The sequence below is a fragment of the Chionomys nivalis genome, chromosome 7 (genome assembly GCF_950005125.1).
Source record: "Chionomys nivalis chromosome 7, mChiNiv1.1, whole genome shotgun sequence".
Taxonomy (NCBI): Eukaryota; Metazoa; Chordata; class Mammalia; order Rodentia; family Cricetidae; genus Chionomys; species Chionomys nivalis.
Genome location: NC_080092.1, coordinates 54,709,182 through 54,727,558, shown reverse-complemented (window position 1 = coordinate 54,727,558; position 18,377 = coordinate 54,709,182). Strand labels below are relative to the sequence as shown.

Sequence of the window (18,377 nt, the reverse complement as noted above, 5' to 3'; positions counted from 1 at the left end):
CAGTCTAATATCTATCAAAATAGATTAAACCAAAATCAATGAAAAGAGATAGGGAAGGATACTTCATATTTATCAAAATATGAATCAAATGAGATGACATTTCAATTCTTAGCATCTATGCCCTAAAGGCAAGGGCATCCATGTTTGTAAAGGAAACATTACTAGACCTTGAACCATAGATTGGCCCTCACACATTGATAGTGGGAAACTTCAATACCCTCCTTTAGTACCAATATAGAGGTCATCTAGACAAAAACCAGAGAAAAATTGGAGCTCACAGGCATTAAAACCAAACATACCTAATATATACCTACAGAACATTTCACCCAAACACAAAAGAATATACCTTCTTCTCAGCCCCTCACAGAACTTTCCCCTAAATTGACCACATAATCAGTGACAACGTAAGTGTCAAAAAATACAAAATTGAAATAACCTCAGAATCCAGTCAGACCACCACTAATTAAAGCAACACCCTTCACAATAACCACAAACAATATAAAAAAAATCATGGTCTATCCCTAACCAAGCAAGCTCAAGAATTGTATGACAAAATCTTCAAAGAATGAAATTGAAGAAGATATTTTAAAAAACTGAAAGCTCTACCATGCTCATTGATTGGTAGAATTATTGTAGTAGAAATGTCATCCTACCAAAAGCGATCAAAATTCTACTACAATTATTTACAGAAATTGAAAAGAGCTATAGTACCAGAAATACATGATATCAACATTAAAAGAGACATGTTGATCAATTTAATAGAATCAAAGACCCAGACATAAACCCCACACTTGTGGACACCTGAGTTATGATACAAACACCTGAAATATACAAAAAAAGTAAAAACCATCTTCAACAAATGGTGCTGGTCTAACTGGATGTCAGTATGTAGAAGAACACAAATAAATCCATATTTGTCACCCAGAATAAAATTCAAACCAAGTGGATCAAAGATCTCAACATTAAACTATACACTGCATCTGATAGATGGCAAAATAGGGAATAGCCTTGAATGAATTGGCATGAGAGAATACATAAGTAGAAATAGATTACTGAGCATCAATATAAGATTATTATATATAATTTGTTAATATTTAAAAAGTATACTGCAACCAACATAGAAATTTGCATAAAATCACAAAACCAGCCTAGCCTGTTTGGATGCTCACCTTCCTAGACCTGGATGGAGGGGGGAGGACCTTGGACTGCCCACAGGGCAGGGAACCCTGACTACTCTTTGGACTGGAGAGGGAGGGGGAGGGGAGTGAGGAGTGCAAAGTGAGGGGGAGGGAAAAGGGAGGCAGAGAGGAGGCGGAAATTTTTAATTTAAAAAAATTAATAAAAAAAGAAGAAGAAGATCACAAAACCTTGGAATAAGAGTAATATAAAGTATGGAGATCTTATCTAATGATTTTCAAGAATCACACATTAAAGACAGAAGATGGCATCACTGAGTCACTAAAGTCCCATTTCTTAAATGAAAAATTTGTTTCTAGTATGCTATTAAATGTTTGTCTCATTTAAGAGATATATTTTGTAATATAAATATTAATATATTTACTAGACATATTTAAGTAAATATCAGTGTTGCCACTATAAAGAGATTTTCTTCTTGCAAAGGACACTTATCAGGGCCTCTTTCATGTCTCTGTTCCTTAGGCTGTAGATGAAGGGGTTCAGCATGGGAGTCACCACTGTGTACATCATGGCCATGGCTGTCTCCTTCACAGTGGAGTTATTAGCTGATGGAAATATGTAGAGACCAATAAGTGTCCCATAGAACAGGGAGACCACAGACAGGTGGGAGCCACAAGTGGAGAAGACCTTGTGGATAACCCGAGAAGATGAAACCTTTAGGATGGAGCAGACAATTTTTACATAGGACATAATGATGAGTAAGAATGGAATGACACTAAAAAGCCCTCCCAAGACAAATATCATTAATTCATTAATATAAATGTCAGAGCAGGCCAACTTGAGCAGGGCAGATATATCACAGAAAAATTGATGGATCACATTGTTTTCACAGAATGACAATCTAGCCAGGAGTAGGGTATGCAACATGGAATACAGCACGGTAAGTACCCAGCACAACACTATCAGACACACAGAGAGCGTGGGGCTCATGATGCTGGTGTAATGAAGAGGGAAACAGATGGCCGCATAGCGGTCATAGGCCATAACCACAAGAAGGAAAGTCTCCATGCCTCCAAAAACTATTAAGAAGTACATTTGTGTTAGACAACCTGCATAGGAGATGGATATGTCATTGTTCATGTTCTGCAGCAATTTGGGCATTGTGACAGAGGACAAACAGAGGTCAGAGAAGGACAAGTTGCTGAGAAACAAGTACATGGGTGTGTGGAGATGGGAGTCCAGGTGAATGAGGATGATGATGCTGAGGTTCCCCAGGACGGTGGTGAGGTACATGGCCAGGAGCAGGGCACAGAGCAGGTGGTGGTGCTCTGGGGGGATGGGCAGGCCCAGGAGCAGGAACTGGGAGGTAAAAGTTTTATTGCTCATTGTAATTTTTCCTCTCCAGTCCTAATGAGAAAACATCAGTGTCCCTAAAAATTCAAAATATAAATGAATGTAGATTAATGATATATATTCTACAAAAATAGATTTGACAGTTACAGTTATTGTAATAATAATCTCTAATTCTAAATATCTGTAATCATTGCCATCACAAATGATTTTCTCAACTTTTTATAAGAGATTTCTATTTTTCAGTCTTTCTAAAACAGTTCTATGCATTTCTACAGAGATACAAAATGAGCTAATGCTTCTCTCTCCTACTGTCTGCACATCATGGGTAACTGTAGTTTGTTTATTTGTACTTTGTTCTAGGTTATATTGTATATTGGTGTTCCTGAAGAGTTTGGATGAGCTTTAACATCCTAATTTTACATAAATTCCAAAAGAAGCTCACATACTCTAATGCTTTACATTACTATTTCAAACTCAGACATCTGTGTCTCTGTAACATACAGATTTCTGCTTCATTTTCACTAATCATCTTCCCTCCATTGCACTGTGACAGGCATCAGAAGCTCAAAAGCCCCATGTGAAAGTTATCTTTTCAATGTTTTTTCTTCTAAAGCGTTCCTCATTCTCTTCTGCAGTGTTTCATAGTACAATGAAAGAAATTCAGTTTGAGTCAGAAGTCTGTGACTTTTAATCCACTTATTTTCCTTACCTTGAACTGCTTTCATAAATAATACAGAATCCATCTTCATTCACCTCCTATTTCATCCATCCCTTTCTGTGAGAATATACTCATATATGAGGATCTCATCTTGTCTTTCCTGGAATACAGAAGCAGACTCAGTTTATCTCTATGTTCCCATGTCTCATGACCATTCTCTTCTCCTTTACACCAGAGTACCACTCTCTCTTTTCTGATTTATTCTTCAGATTACCACTGTTGCTCTGAGGATAAGGATAAAGCTCCTGTCAGGGACACAAACCTCATTTCATTATCTGTACACTAATGCTCTTTCATTATCTCATGTGTGCCAAAGCTATACCCTTACTTATATGTTCTTACATTGACACTTGGAATTCTCTCTTTATCAATGCTGCAGTAAAACTCTTTACCTTCCAATTTATGAGTTTCTTCTCCACTTGCCTATTATTTCCTCCTCTTTCTTTCCCTTTCATCTCACTCATCCTCATTCATATGTAAGGCATATTATGCAACACATAAACAACTAAATATACTCTATCTCCCCATATCAAAAAGGTCTTCACCCATGTCCCATTACATCCTATATGTATTCCATGCACTTAATACTTTGATAACTGTTTTAAGCTATCTTCCCATCAATGGTAAACTATATGCAAGAAATGTCACACATGAGTTTATTTCATTTGACCATTTGCATTCATTCCTAATCTCCAACTGGGGTCAGTACCTGACCCATTGCATGAATTTGGGCAGTGATCATTTGTTACATGGTTCTCAAACTGTTACATATTTTTTTAATTCAAAGGTAAAAAAAATCCCAATTATAATAGAAAGATTTGATCCGTTATCCTAAATTTTACACTCTACAATGAATATCATAGATCTAGTGTTGCATTTCTACAAAGTTAGTCATTTTATCACACCTCAGTAATACTGATGACTCCCAATAATATCCATTATGCTTTAATCCAAAAAACGTCATTGATATGATAAAATTTTATGAGCTATAAAAAAAGAAGCAGCACAATTAGTTTGGAAACTTGACTTGAGTTATTCCTCTGATGTCTATACTGTATGTGATGATTAATTTATGCATCATGTCAGTTGAGCATGATGTTTATTTTTGAAAAATACTAGTTGCTATGAAGGCAAACAAAAGTGACATTTAATCTGTAGACTTTGAGTAATGTAACTAACACTTCATAAGGTGATTTTCTTCATGCAATCAGATGAAAGAATTAGAAGAAAAAGACAGTATATTTTAGAAGGGTTTTCATATTTTACCTTAGATACAAGTCTGAATCCTCCACTCTCCTCAGAGACTCAAAAATTATAGACAGTTCTTCAAACGTTGGCCTTATCAGTCTCTAACACTGGGCAGTTTGTCTTGTAACTCACATGCAAGAGATCACATAAACACACACATACCACTCATACACACACATTATTCTGTGATTTCACATTACACTGACTGAACCTTTGATGTCTCAAAACTGACAAAAGAGAAGCATCAAGTTTCTCTAACACTATACCAAAATCTGAATGCTTGTAACGTCACAGACTGACAGTGTTCAACACAGATGAATTTAGAGTTTACATGCTTAGACATTTGTATTAACACTTCAGATGAGGAAAACATGCAGGAAAATATCATGGACCATATATAAAGATGCTCTCTTTATATGTGACCTCAAACATGTAGCACTCCTGCCTCTGCGTCTCAAGCACTGACATTATTGGCCTGTGTCACAATGTACAGTTTCTCCTTCTGTAAATTAACAGTACCTTTGTCTTAGGGAGGCATGTGTGCAAAGATCAGAAGACTGATCTTATCACTGATGTGCCAATGAATTTACATACTGTCGTTGGGTATTCAATCAACCGTTCTCAAATTAAACAGCAAATAAAAATCCAAAGTAATAGCTCAGACCGTTGCTCCAAATTGAGTCTCTGTCTCTATCTCGATCCATCGCCAGATGAAGGTTCTAAGATGATATGTAAGATATTCATAAGTATAGGATAGGATCATTTCAGGTTCCCTCTCCTCAGTTGCCCAAGGTACTAGCTGGGGACATCTCCCTGGACACCTGCGAGCCCCTCTAGAGTCAAGTCTCTTGCCAACCCTAAGATGGCTCCCTTAGTTAGGATATATACTTCGCTGCTCCCGTATCCACCCTTCCTATATCCCAACCATCCCAATCCCCCAAGCTCCTCCAAAAAAAAAATCCAAAGTAATATTTTTCTAACATTTGGTACTACTACATATTTTCTTAGACTCTATAGAAGCATTGCGTTTGGGTGTGTAGCTCTTCTTGTACTTTTACATGAACGTCTTCATGACATTAATGTCTTCCTCGATGGATTGCACTTAGGATCAGTCATAGATGTTACCACTAAAACACAGACTTGTGAACTTGTGCAACAAAAATGATCATAACCTTGGGTAAAACACTGTTCAGAGTTTGCTAATACCCCACAAATCAATATACCATAAACAACCATTCAACATTACAGCAGTAAACTCCATCTAGCAGCACTTGTGTTGAAGAGGTGTAAAATTGAGAGAAAAATATAGAATGAGTAATTATAACAAATCCATCAATAAAAAAGCAGTTATATGATGTCCATGAAACAAATATTTCCCCAATGTGGGGATATCTTGGGAGACAGAAAGAAAGAATGTTATCATACCTCTAAAATTGCCCTGTAACACACTGGAAATTCATTTTGATTCAGAGCAATATACCAACTTATTTTCCTGAATTTAACTAGATATTCCGAGGGTAGTCAAAGTTTCTAGTTCAATATCCTTACCTTTATTTTACTCACAGGCACAGGATCTATTCACCTCTTTATCCATTGCCTATATGTTCCATCCTTACTCAAACCACTCTGTGGACATTTCTAGGCCTTAGGGGCCATATATCTCTTAGGAATCCAGATTTACTATCACTCATTAAAGACACTGTAATTATCCAGGACCTTTCTAGGATGAATTTAATTCTGGAATCTCTAATGGAGAATATTTATAGCCACTTATCACTCCTTCCTCTACTTAAAGGAATATAAAATTTAAATAGCAACAGTAAACAAGATGAATAAACTTATTTCAGTCACAAGAAAATCAAAAAGAGTGGAAAGTTGCATATCCACTCAGGTAATGAGTAGACTTCTGCTTGACTGGAGCCCATTTTGCCAGAGGGGGAAATGAAAAATCTGACTAGAAAACCACCCCAGGTTATAAGAAAAATTATTTTCATTATTAATGATTTAAAGTACAAGAAAAATTTTCACAAAAAACATGGATAGTTTTGTAAGTTTTGGCTATGATCCTAATCTTTAATGACTAAGTCAACTCTGTATCCAACAGTTGTTTTAAGTAGAATAAGATTATACAAAATCACACACACTGGGATGACTTTCAAATACAGCATCTCAATTCAAAATAACTGAGTACCTGCAAAATTATTTAGGACATATACACAACATTATGGAAAATTTTGAAGTTCATCAATAATATTTCTATGTGTGCCAATGAAAAGGATGGGAATTTAATGAGAGATGGCATGTTTAATGCTTCCTCATAAAAGCAAAAAAACAAAAGGACAAAAAATGAACCTCAAAAGCCTACTGAGGCTAAAACACTAAAAAATGTTGAATTTATTTAGTGTTGTTCAACAACTTATGAGGATAAGTCCTATACTGAAGTATAGTTCATATACCTGTGAGATTTCACTATAGAAAAGTATTTTTTTGCCAGAATATATTAATTTGACATGTCTTCTTTCTTTCTTTCACTCTGTGTATATTTGATAATTTCTTTTTTTAAAAAAATTGCCCATTTTTTACTTATTCTTCTCTCATGTATTGTGTTGGGACCACATGTTTGCTCCTCTCCTCTCATCCCAGTCCCTCCTGCCTTCCCTATCTCCAAGATCAACTCCTCCTCCATTTTCCTTCAGAAAGATCAAGCCTCACAAGGATATCAACCAAACATGAGATTACAAGCTACAATAAGACAAGTCACAAACCCTCATATCAAGACTGGATGAGGCAGCCCAGTAGGAGGATAAGGGTCTCAAATGGCAGTAAAAGAGGCAAAGACAGCTGCCACGCCCTCTGTCAGGGGTCACACAAGGACTCCAAGCTACCATCTATAACTTTTATGCAGAGAACCTAGATCAGACCCTTACCATCTCCCTGGTTATTTCAGTTTTTGTAGCCAGTAGGAGCCCTGGTTAGTTAATTCTGCGGGCCATGCTTTTGGGGTGTCCTTGATCCCTCTGGCTTTCACCTACTGTTTGTGTGTCTTTGGATCTTCTCCTATCAGTTGCTGGATAAAACCTCTCTGATGGCCATTACGCTAGGCTCTGATCTACAATTATAGTGGAGTACCATTATAAATCATTTCATTGGCTTTTTGGCTATATCCTGGCTGTCCTGCCTCTGCTTTCTGGCCTCCAGGCAATGCCAGGCTTGGGCTCCCTCTTACATCATGGGTCTCAAGTTGGACCAGCCATTGGTTGGCTAATCCCACAGTCCTATGGCACTATAACCACAGCACATCTTGCAGGCAGGACAGATTGTAAATCAAAGTTTTTGTGACTGTGCTGATCTGATGTAATTTCTTCTACTGGAAGTTTGCCTGGTTACAGAAGATGGGTGATTTAGACTCTGTATGCCCCATTACTAGAAGATTTTGCTAGTCACCCTGGTAGATTTCAGGGAAATTCCATTGCAAAAGCAAAATTCCCCCCCAAAATTCCAGTTGTCTCTCCTAGTATTTTTTTCTACACCCTCTCAACTTGATCCCTCTGTTCCAAGCTCTACTCACTTCTAGTCCAGCCATATATCTCACTTCCAGTCCTCCATACATTTTCATGTTTAGGGGTGGGAACTTGCTTCTTCTCTCAGTGTTGACACACTGTCTGGTTGGAATGTGGGCATGAAGCCACAGTCTTTGTTAGTTCATATGTGAAGCAGAACTGTAATTTCTGGAAGATTTTGTTTCCTTGAAGTCACCCACCACCTGTGGCTCTTACAATTTTTCAATCTCTTCTTCTAAGAAGATTCTTCTGCTTGAAGGGAATGTTAAGTTATTGTCTTTTCATCAGTGTGCATTTTCGTTTCCTAGTAAGAAATTGGACATCTTATGTCTGGGACTGCAGTTCCATCCTATAGATCAATACTCCTATTTTTATGCAATACATGGATTTCATGAACAGTGAGAAATAATGATATAGATTCACTATTCCATACTTTGACATTCAATGTTTCCAGAACTAAGTGTTGAAGAGATTGTTTTTTTTTCTCTAGGGCAAATTTTAGCTCTTGCTTAATTTTAAATATTATTGATTGTATGAATTATTGCATGTTAATGTATTAGATTCTTCTCATGTAGAGAAAAATGATTTAACTTATATCTTAGTATTCTTTATATTGATAATTCTATTGTACTATGACACTGAGATTTCAGTTTATCAATGACAAGAACTGCTGCAACTTTTAGAACCATAGAGAAAATAATATTCTAGGAAGAATATTCAGTGAAAAAAGTACAACATAGAAACTATATGAATCATTGTCTAGTTTTATGGATAGTTAAGCAAATAGAGATGTGTCTGCTCAGGTAATTGGGCAGGAGATGATATCATCAATCAAAACATGAAAGGACAAAGAGATGTGATTGAACTCACCATTAGCTTGTGTGTATTAAGATCGAAATGCTCACAGAACCTTATAAGAAGATGAGCACTGGACAAACATGCAACAAAGCAAAGAGTTCTTGAGGTGATGATTTTCAAATGAAAATGAAAAAGTCATTGAAGTCTAGAATACAGGAACAGATTTTATACCATACTTATAGGAAAAACTTAAGGAATAAATGAATCAAGAAAAGAGAACTAATTCATTGCACCTGTAAACAAAGACTGTGCTTTAGTTTCCCAAGCCATCTAGTCTCATATAATCACACAGAAACTGCATTAGCTGCAACACTGTTTGACCGATGGCTCAGGCTTATTATTAACTAGATCTTACAACTTAAAATAACCTATATTCTTGTCTATATTAGCTACGTGGCTTGGTAACTTTTATTGATGAGGCATTCTCATCTTGCTTCTTCTGTATTTGGAGAGTGATTGACTCTGCCTTTCCTCTCCCCAGAATTCTCTTATTCTGGTTGCCTGTCTCTACTTCCTTCCTAGTTATGGAAGTGAAGCAAAACCCTGGTACATTGCCTGAAAAGGTAAGAAGTTTGCATATTTCCAATCTTTTGAGGCTTCCTTGTTGCTGCTATTTGTTTAGATGTTTTTAAATTGTAAGTTTTTAAATTTTACCTTCCCCTAAGTATAGGAAAGAGAAATAGGTGATAATAATTGGTCTCCACTAGAGATCCATGGGGTAAATTGGTCCTAGAAAGGTACTGGGTAATTTCTAAGTCTTTAATGAGTTATACAATATCTGGATTCCTATGGGATGTAGGTCCCCAAGGCCCTATGATAGCCACAGGGGGATGTGAGTAGGGATGTGGCAAAGGGATGAGTATAGACACCATTAGTTCTTTGCATGCAAATAAAATGAAGGCGAGCAGGATCTTGAATCAGAAAGTTTGGCTCAGCCTCAGCAGACATAGGTACATTCAGGAAAATAAGCCGGTGTCTTGCTCTCATTCCACATGAATTTCCAGTGAGATGCTAGACAGTTTTCCAGGTATGATAGTATTTTTCCTTCTCTGTCTTTTAGGACTTCACCACACTGTACATGTATTTGTTTCATGATAATCATATAACCAAGTTCACATGGATGGGCTCATTACAATTACTCATTATGTAATTTTCTCTCGGTATCACATCATTTCCACATGAGAACAGCACTGTGAGATGGAGTTCACTGCTGTAATGTTCAATGGTTGTTTACTATGCCTTCGCCTGTGGGGTCTTAACGAAGTCTGAACAATGTCCTACCCAAGAGAATGATTAGTTTTATCTGTACAATTTCCCAAATCAGTGTCTTAGTTCTAATATCTGTGATTGCTCCTAAGTGTAGTCCATCAAGAAAGGCATTATATCACAGGTACTCATGTAAAAGCACAAGAAGAGCTACTTTTCAACTCCATGCTTCTGCAGAATACAGCATGATATACAACTGTAACAAATGTTAGAGAAATATCACCTGGGATTTTTTTATTTGCTCTTCCATTTCACTACAGTGTGCTGAATATGGAAAGATGGTATGAAGTCTATTGGCCCGTGAGTGATAATTGTTGATGGTGAGTTCTCTGACTTCTCATCTTTGCACACATGACATCTTACACAAAAGTGCTGTTTATTTAGAGGAAGAGGAGAAACTGGGCATGGTAGCAAATGCCTATAATGCCTGTGCTTGGGAAGCAGAGGCAGGAGTGATGTATGTTAGAAGCCAAGATTGGATACATAATGAAAGCATATTTTGAAATGGTGCATGATTTCTTTTTCCTACATGCTTTCCCCTCTGTAATGCTAATTTTCAATGTCTACATGTGAAACTCTTAAATCAGCTGCAGTGAACATTGTAAATCTGAGAAGATACAAGCAGTCAAACATAGGTGTACATATAAGAGAAAGTTCTGTAGATCTCTTGATGTATTTACTCTGTTGTCAGTTTTTATACACTTGATAGGTTCATTCACCAGTGTTGCACAGAATCAAAACTGACATATGAGGTTGGGGGTACTCATGCATTTGCCTTAGGATACAGACTTACAGTGGGAATACGATAAGGGCAACATTTGAACAAGTCCCTAGAATACTGGCATCCAGGAAAAGAGTGTAGGCTACAGAGTTATATCTTCAGCCAAAAAAATGCAAAATTTTTCTTTTGTGAAGTATCCTTTTTCTCTAATTCCTTCTTAAGATTGCATGAAGCTTATCATGTTATGGAGTGTTAGTCACTTTATTCAATCTCTACATAGTAAATTATATTTACACAATATATGCATAGTTACACTGAAAAGCTCTGTCTTGAAAAAAAGAGAATACCTGCACAGCAAGTAGCTTTTGTCCAAAATTGGTATCAGGCTTCAACCACCTGATACATAAATTAGTCATCACAAACAATATAGATGTCTGAGAAAAAATTTAAGTAACATTTCCAGTTAAACTTTTTATTTCTTTTTTATATTGTTCATAAAACTTCCCACCCTGTCTTCTTCATCAATATCAATGACATTTTGTGAATTAAAGCAGGTGGAGATGATTTGGAGTCATCAGTATTATTAAGGAATTGACTAACCTTAACACTGCAGAAATGTAGCATCAGATCTTCGACACTCATTATGAAGTGTACAATTTAGGGCTAAGTGGTTAAGTCTTTCTGTGTAAATGGGGATTTCTCTACTTTGAAGTTGAAGAAATCAGTATTAATTTGAGCAGCAGGTACCTAATCTTCACTAGTGAAATTCAAGCATCATGACATGTACTAGCCCTAGTTGAAGATTAAAAAATATTATAAATAATCAAACAGAAAGAAGCATATGAGACCTTTCATCCACATAGTTTACAAGTGATGGTGAGCTATCTTACAGCAGTGATGAAAGTATTAGTGTGCAGGATACATATAGTACACTATGGAACAAGGCTGAAGGTCTCACTTATGGAGAGATAGAGTAAATTTAGCTGTGTATGTGCCAAGTAATATCCATTATATATGAGTGAGGATGAAGAAGATGAATCGAGAAACAGAGGGGAGGAAGTGGTAGGGAAGTAGAGGAGAAACTCTAAAATGTGGGAGGTGAAGAGTTTTAACCCTAACACTGATAAAGAGAGAAAAGCAAGTGTCACTGTGAGAATGTATGGGATACCATTGGCCACTGTGAGATAATGAAACAACATTTGTGTCCCTGATAGGAGCTTTAGTCTTGTTCTAAGAAAAATAGTGGTAATATGAAGAATAAATCAGGCAAGAGATGATGGAACTACTCTGTTAGAATGAGCAGTGTAATGCTGGAGGCTGAAAGAGAAGAAAAGACTCAGGAGACATGAGAATGTAGACATGAACAGAGACCGCTTTTGTATTCCAGCAAAGAGAAGATGTGAGCCTCATATATGGATACAATCTCACAGGAAGGGATTGATGAAATGGGAGGAGAATAAAGGGGAGATTGTATAATTCATGACAGCAGTTCAAAATAAGAAAAAAATTAATGGATAGAAATTTACAGATTTTTGACTCAAACATGAATTTCTTTTACTACACTAGGGCACATGGGAGAGGTAGGAGAATGAGAAACACTTTGGGAGACAACAGCATGAAGACATGAAACTCACTTGGGGCTTTTGAGCTTCCTATGCCTTTTATATGCGCAATGGAGGGAAGATGATTAATGAACGGTGGTGCAGAAATAAATATGTTACAGAGGTATGGATGTCTGAGTTTGTAATGGTAATCCAAGGCAAAGGAGTATGTGCAATATTCTTGACATTTATATGATATATGGTAATAAAATTTATCCAAATTCTTCAAAAACATTCATTATTAAAATAATATAAAGCAAAATTACAAATGAACAAATTACAGTTAAGCAGAGAGCAGGAGAGAGAAGCTTTAGTCTATTTTGTATCTCCCTGGAAATGTAATACAACTGTCTAGGAAAGAATGGGAATAGAAACCTGTTTAGATAAGATGAGAAAATTTATTGATGGTTATGATTATGGACATTTGAAAGTTTGAGATTATAATTACTATGTTGATTATCAGATCCTAACTATATGTTCACTTATACTTCAAATTTTAAGGGATACTGATATTTTCTCATTAGGATTATGGAGATGAAAAATGATCATGAACAACCAAACTGTCATCTCCCAGTTCCTCCTCCTGGGCCTGCCCATTCCCCAAGAACACCAGCACCTGTTCTATGCCCTGTTCCTGGCTATGCACCTCACCACCGTCCTGGGAAACCTCATCATCATCATCCTCATTTTACTGGACTCCCATCTCCACACACCCATGTACTTGTTTCTTAGCAACTTGTCCTTCTCTGACCTCTGCTTTTCCTCTGTCACAATGCCCAAATTGCTACAAAACATGCAGAGCCAGGACCCATCCATCACCTATGCAGGTTGTCTGATACAAATGTACTTTTTATTGGTTTTTGGAAACATGGAGAGTTTCCTTCTTGTGGTCATGGCCTATGACCGATATGTGGCCATCTGCTTCCCCCTTCATTACACCAGCAAAATAAGCCCCAAACTCTGTGTGTTTCTGGTGGTGCTGTGCTGGATGCTGGCCACATTCCATGCTCTGCTGCATACCCTACTCATGGCCAGATTGTCATTCTGTGAGGACAATGTGATCCCCCACTTTTTCTGTGACATATCTGCCCTGCTCAAGTTGGCCTGCTCTGACACGCATATTAATGAACTAATGACATTTATCATGGGAGGGCTCGTTATTGTCACTCCATTCTTACTGATCATTGTGTCCTATGTACAGATTGTCTGTTCAATTCTGAAGGTTTCATCTACTCGGGTTATCCACAAGGTCTTCTCCACCTGTGGCTCCCACCTGTCTGTGGTCTCACTGTTCTATGGCACAATTATTGGTCTCTACCTATGTTCATCAGCTAATAACTCTACTGTAAAGGAGACAACCATGGCCATGATGTACACAGTGGTGACTCCTATGCTGAATCCCTTCATTTACAGCCTGAGGAACAGAGATATTAAGGAGGCCCTGATAAGAGTCATTTACAAGAAGAAAATCTCCTTATAGTGGCAATATAAAGATTTTTACTTAAACTTACCTTGCACAAATACATTGGAATGAAAATTACAAAATATATCCATATGTGCAGACATATATACAGTAAAAAAAACTACATAATATTTTCATTTGCTAACAGGAATTTTGCAAAGTAGTTCAGTTAAGAAAGGGGACCTAAGTGACTCAGTAATACCATCCTCTGTTTTTCATGCATGATCCTAGAAAACCATAAGGTAAGCACCATTGTTTCATCTGATTTCTTTTTCTTCAATCATTTTTTATGGATAATAGATTCTTTTCTCATACAATACATTCCAATGACAGTTTCCCATCGTTCTACTCCTCTTAAATCCTCACATCTCCCTATTCTCTCCAATCCAATACCCCTCAGTTTTCTCTTTAGAAAAGAACAGGCCTCCAAAAGATGATAACCAACCATTACCAAAAACAAAGTATACAATAACACAAGGTGATAGTTATCATATTGAGGCTGGACAAGGCAACCCAGTAGGAATAAAGCAGTCTCAAAAACAGATAAAAAGAGCCATAAACACACACACACACACACACACACTACAACATCACCCAGCTAACCGTCTTCACATAGGCATAGGACATGGTACACACTCATACATCCTCCATGCGTGCAATTCCCATCTGCTGCTGGAGAAACTCTCTATGATGGCAACTGGACAAGGTACGCATCTATGAAAACAGCAAATTATCATTAGGCATCATTTCATTGATTTCTTTTTGCCAGTTTGGTTCTACCTAGGTCTGCGGACAATACATTCCCTGATCCCTGGCCATTCAGGGCATGGGTTCCCTCTCGTGGGATGGGCCTGACGTTAAACCAAAAATGGGCTGGCAACTCTGACAAGATCTGAAAGACCATTGCCCCAGAACATCTTGCGGGTAGGAAAGAGTGTAGTTGGAGGGTTTTGTTGCTGAGTTAGTGTACAGGTTTCTCCTTTTGTAGCCAGAAGAGTTCTTTTATGTGCTAAAGGGACTAGAATATAGGGGTGTAGGATGCAAGCCTGCACCAGCTTGACCTCTATATGTTCAAAGAGCTCTAGGGATGTTGTTGCTGGCAATTGGGCCCCTCTGTCACTTTTCAGAGAGTTAACCTCTGTCCTAGCATCAGCTATGGTTGCTTAGGCATCTCCCCAGCCAACAGTTCAATAAAATGTTACCCAGTCCCACCACCAGGAGCCTTGACTGGCTAAAAAATATGGCCACTTCAGACTCCATAACATACATTACTAGAAGATGTCACTAGGGTCATAAACTCCATGTATTTTCCACTGCACTAGGTTTCTACACTGCCCCTAAACTACCACACAATTCCAGCTGTCTCTTCTAGCATTCTCTCCCTTCATCCCCTACAACTCATCCCTCACTTTCCCATACCCACCTGCCGTCAGTCCACTGAAGAATCTATTCTATCTACGCTTACAGAGAAATCCATACTTCCCCACTACAGCCCTCCTATAATCATAACTGCTCTCATTCTGTATATTGTAGCTTGATTATCATTTATTTACCAGTTAATACCCACTTAAAATTGAATGCATACCATATCTGGGTCTGGGTTACCTTACTCTGGATGATTTTTCTTGTTGCAACAATTTGCATGCAAATTTTCTGTCATTTTTAAACAGTTGAGCAATATTCACTTTTGTAAATGTACCACATTTTCTTTATTCATCCTTTAGTTTAGAGACATCTAATTTGTTTCTAGTTCCTGACTATTATGAATAAAGCTATATTAAGCAAAGTAGAACAGCCGGGGGGTGCATGCATTTAATCCCAGCACTTGGGAGGCAGAAGCAGATGAATCTCAGTGAGTTCAAGGCCAACTTGGTCTTCAGAGCTGGTTTCAGGACAAGTAAGACTGTTACACAGAAAAATCCTGTCTGGAAAAACTAAAAGAAAGAAATAAACAAAACGACTTTGTTGAGCAGGTGTTCTTATGTAGGATGGAGCATCCTTTGGGTATAAGCCTGTGGGTGTTATAAAAGGGACTTTAAAATAGTTGATTATAAAAAAATAAATAAATAAAAATAAAAAAGAAATAGTTGATTATAAATTTTTCCAAGGTTTTATTATTTAATTCAAATTACTGTGTTTACTGCAATATAGTATTTAAACATGAGTAAATGATTTATATGATCCTAGACTGCTACTTCATAGCATCCAAATGACTCAAACACAACCTTTTTCTATTATTTTCTACTTTTCTTCCTGTTGTTTGAGGTTTCTAGCCCACCTGGTCCCACAGCCATTAAAGTCCCAAAGAAGCATATAGAGGTATACAGTAACTAAAAACTGATTGGCCTAGTATCTCAAGCTTCTTATTAACTTTTATAACATATTAATCCATAATTCTTGTCTGTATTAGCCATGTAGCTTAGTACCTTTTACGGCAAGGCAGTCTCTTCTTGCTTGCTCTGTGTCTGGCTTCCTCTGTGTCTGGGTAGTGACTGCAGACTGAAACTTCCCTCTTCCCAGAATTCACATTGCCCTGCCTCTACTTCATGCCTGTTTGCCCTGCCTATACTTCCTGCCTGGCTACCAGCCAATCAGCATTTATTTAAAATACAAGTGACAGGGTACAGATCATTGTCCCATAGCATCTCCCTATACTAGTTTTTACATCAGTTCATCTCTTATCCTTCTCTGATGTGGTATTCCCCTCTGTGTGTTGTGAATATGTTTTATTATCATTTGTTAATAAAGAAACTGCTTTGGCCTATGGCAGGACAGAAGAGAGCTAGGTGGGAAAACTAAACTGAATGTAGGAACTAAAAGGCAGAGCCAGGGAGACACCATGCAGCTGCTGAAGAAGAGAGATACCAGAACCTTAGCAATAGGCCACAGCATCATTGGACAAATTAAATCGAAGCCAATATAGAGGGAATAAGAAGGCAGCGTCATCCGATTAATTTGAAATATTTTCACCTTCATTTGAAATTAAATAAAGTGGCACTATTATATTTTTTCTGACAAGGCATTGGAGTAAACAAATGACTAGAAAAAAACCAAACTATCATCTCCCAGTTCCTCCTCCTGGGCCTGCCCATCCCCCAGAGCACCAGCACCTGTTCTATGCCCTGTTCCTGGCCATGTACCTCACCACCGTCCTGGGGAACCTCATCATCATCATCCTCATTCTACTGGACTCCCATCTCCACACACCCATGTACTTATTTCTCAGTTATTTGTCTTTTGCTGATTTCTGCTTCTCCTCTGTCACAATGCCAAAATTGCTGCAGAACATGCAGAGCCAAGTACCTTCCATTCCCTATGCAGGCTGCCTGGCACAGATATACTTCTTTCTATATTTTGGAGACCTTGGGAACTTCCTCCTTGTGGTCATGGCCTATGACTGCTATGTGGCCATCTGCTTTCTGCTTCATTATACCAGCATCATGAGTCCTAAGCTCTGTGTGGGTCTGGTGGTGCTGTCCTGGGTGCTAACCACATTCCATGCGATGCTGCACACCCTTCTATGGCCAGACTGTCATTTTGTGAGGACAACATGATCCCCCCACTATTTCTATGATATGTCTACACTGCTGAAACTGGCTTGTTCTGACACCCATGATAATGAATCGGTGATATTTGTTGTAGGAGGCCCTTTAGTTGTACTCCCTTTCCTTCTCATCATTGTTTCCTATGCAAGAATTGTTTTCTCAGCTGGGCGGTGGTGGCGCACGCCTTTAATCCCAGCACTTGGGAGGCAGAGGCAGGCGGATCTCTGTGAGTTCGAGACCAGCATGGTCTACAAGAGCTAGTTCCAGGACAGGCTCCAAAACCACAGAGAAACCCTGTCTCAAAAAACCAAAAAAAAAAAAAAAAAAAAGAATTGTTTTCTCCATCTTCAAGGTCCCTTCTTCTCATGGTATCCGTAAGGCCTTTTCTACCTGTGGCTCTCACCTGTCTGTAATGTCACTATTCTATGGGACAGTCATTGGTCTCTACTTGTGTCCTTCTGCTAATAACTCTACTGTGAAAGAGACTGTCATGTCTTTGATGTACACAATGGTAACTCCTATGCTGAATCCCTTCATCTATAGCCTCAGGAACAGAGATATGAAGGGAGCCTTAGAAAGAGTACTTTGCAAAAAGCAAATTTCCTCCTTCCTATGATGATAACAATTCAGATTTTTATATAATTTCTTATAAAAATATTCATATTTATACTGGATTTTGTTATAGAATTTTTCATCACTTTGGATGTTTCTGTTTAAAGGTCCTATAACATAACTTTCACTATAAAAATTAGAGGTAGTGGATGCTGGAGAGATGGCTCAGAGGTTAAGAGCATTGCCTGCTCTTCCAAAGGTCCTGAGTTCAATTCCCAGCAACCACATGATGGCTCACAACCATCTGTAAGGGGGTCTGGTGCTCTCTGCTGGCCTGCAGGCATACACACAGACAG

General features: G+C 37.9%; 2 protein-coding genes and 1 pseudogene across 2 annotated transcripts; 2 read left to right on the top strand and 1 right to left on the bottom strand.

Moving 5' to 3' along the window:
* Positions 1–1,593: 1,593 nt before the first annotated feature.
* LOC130877302 (olfactory receptor 1468-like) lies at positions 1,594–2,523 on the bottom strand. The gene has a single exon (XM_057774452.1). It carries the CDS (start codon positions 2,521–2,523, stop codon positions 1,594–1,596), a length of 930 nt encoding a protein of 309 aa, XP_057630435.1.
* Positions 2,524–13,003: 10,480 nt separating this feature from the next.
* Positions 13,004–13,942, top strand: LOC130877215 (olfactory receptor 1468-like). The gene has a single exon (XM_057774276.1). The coding sequence runs from the start codon at positions 13,004–13,006 to the stop codon at positions 13,940–13,942; it is 939 nt and encodes a 312-aa protein (XP_057630259.1).
* A 672-nt stretch (positions 13,943–14,614) lies between these two features.
* On the top strand, positions 14,615–18,085 carry LOC130877023 (olfactory receptor-like protein I9; annotated as a pseudogene).
* The last annotated feature ends 292 nt before the right edge of the window (positions 18,086–18,377 follow it).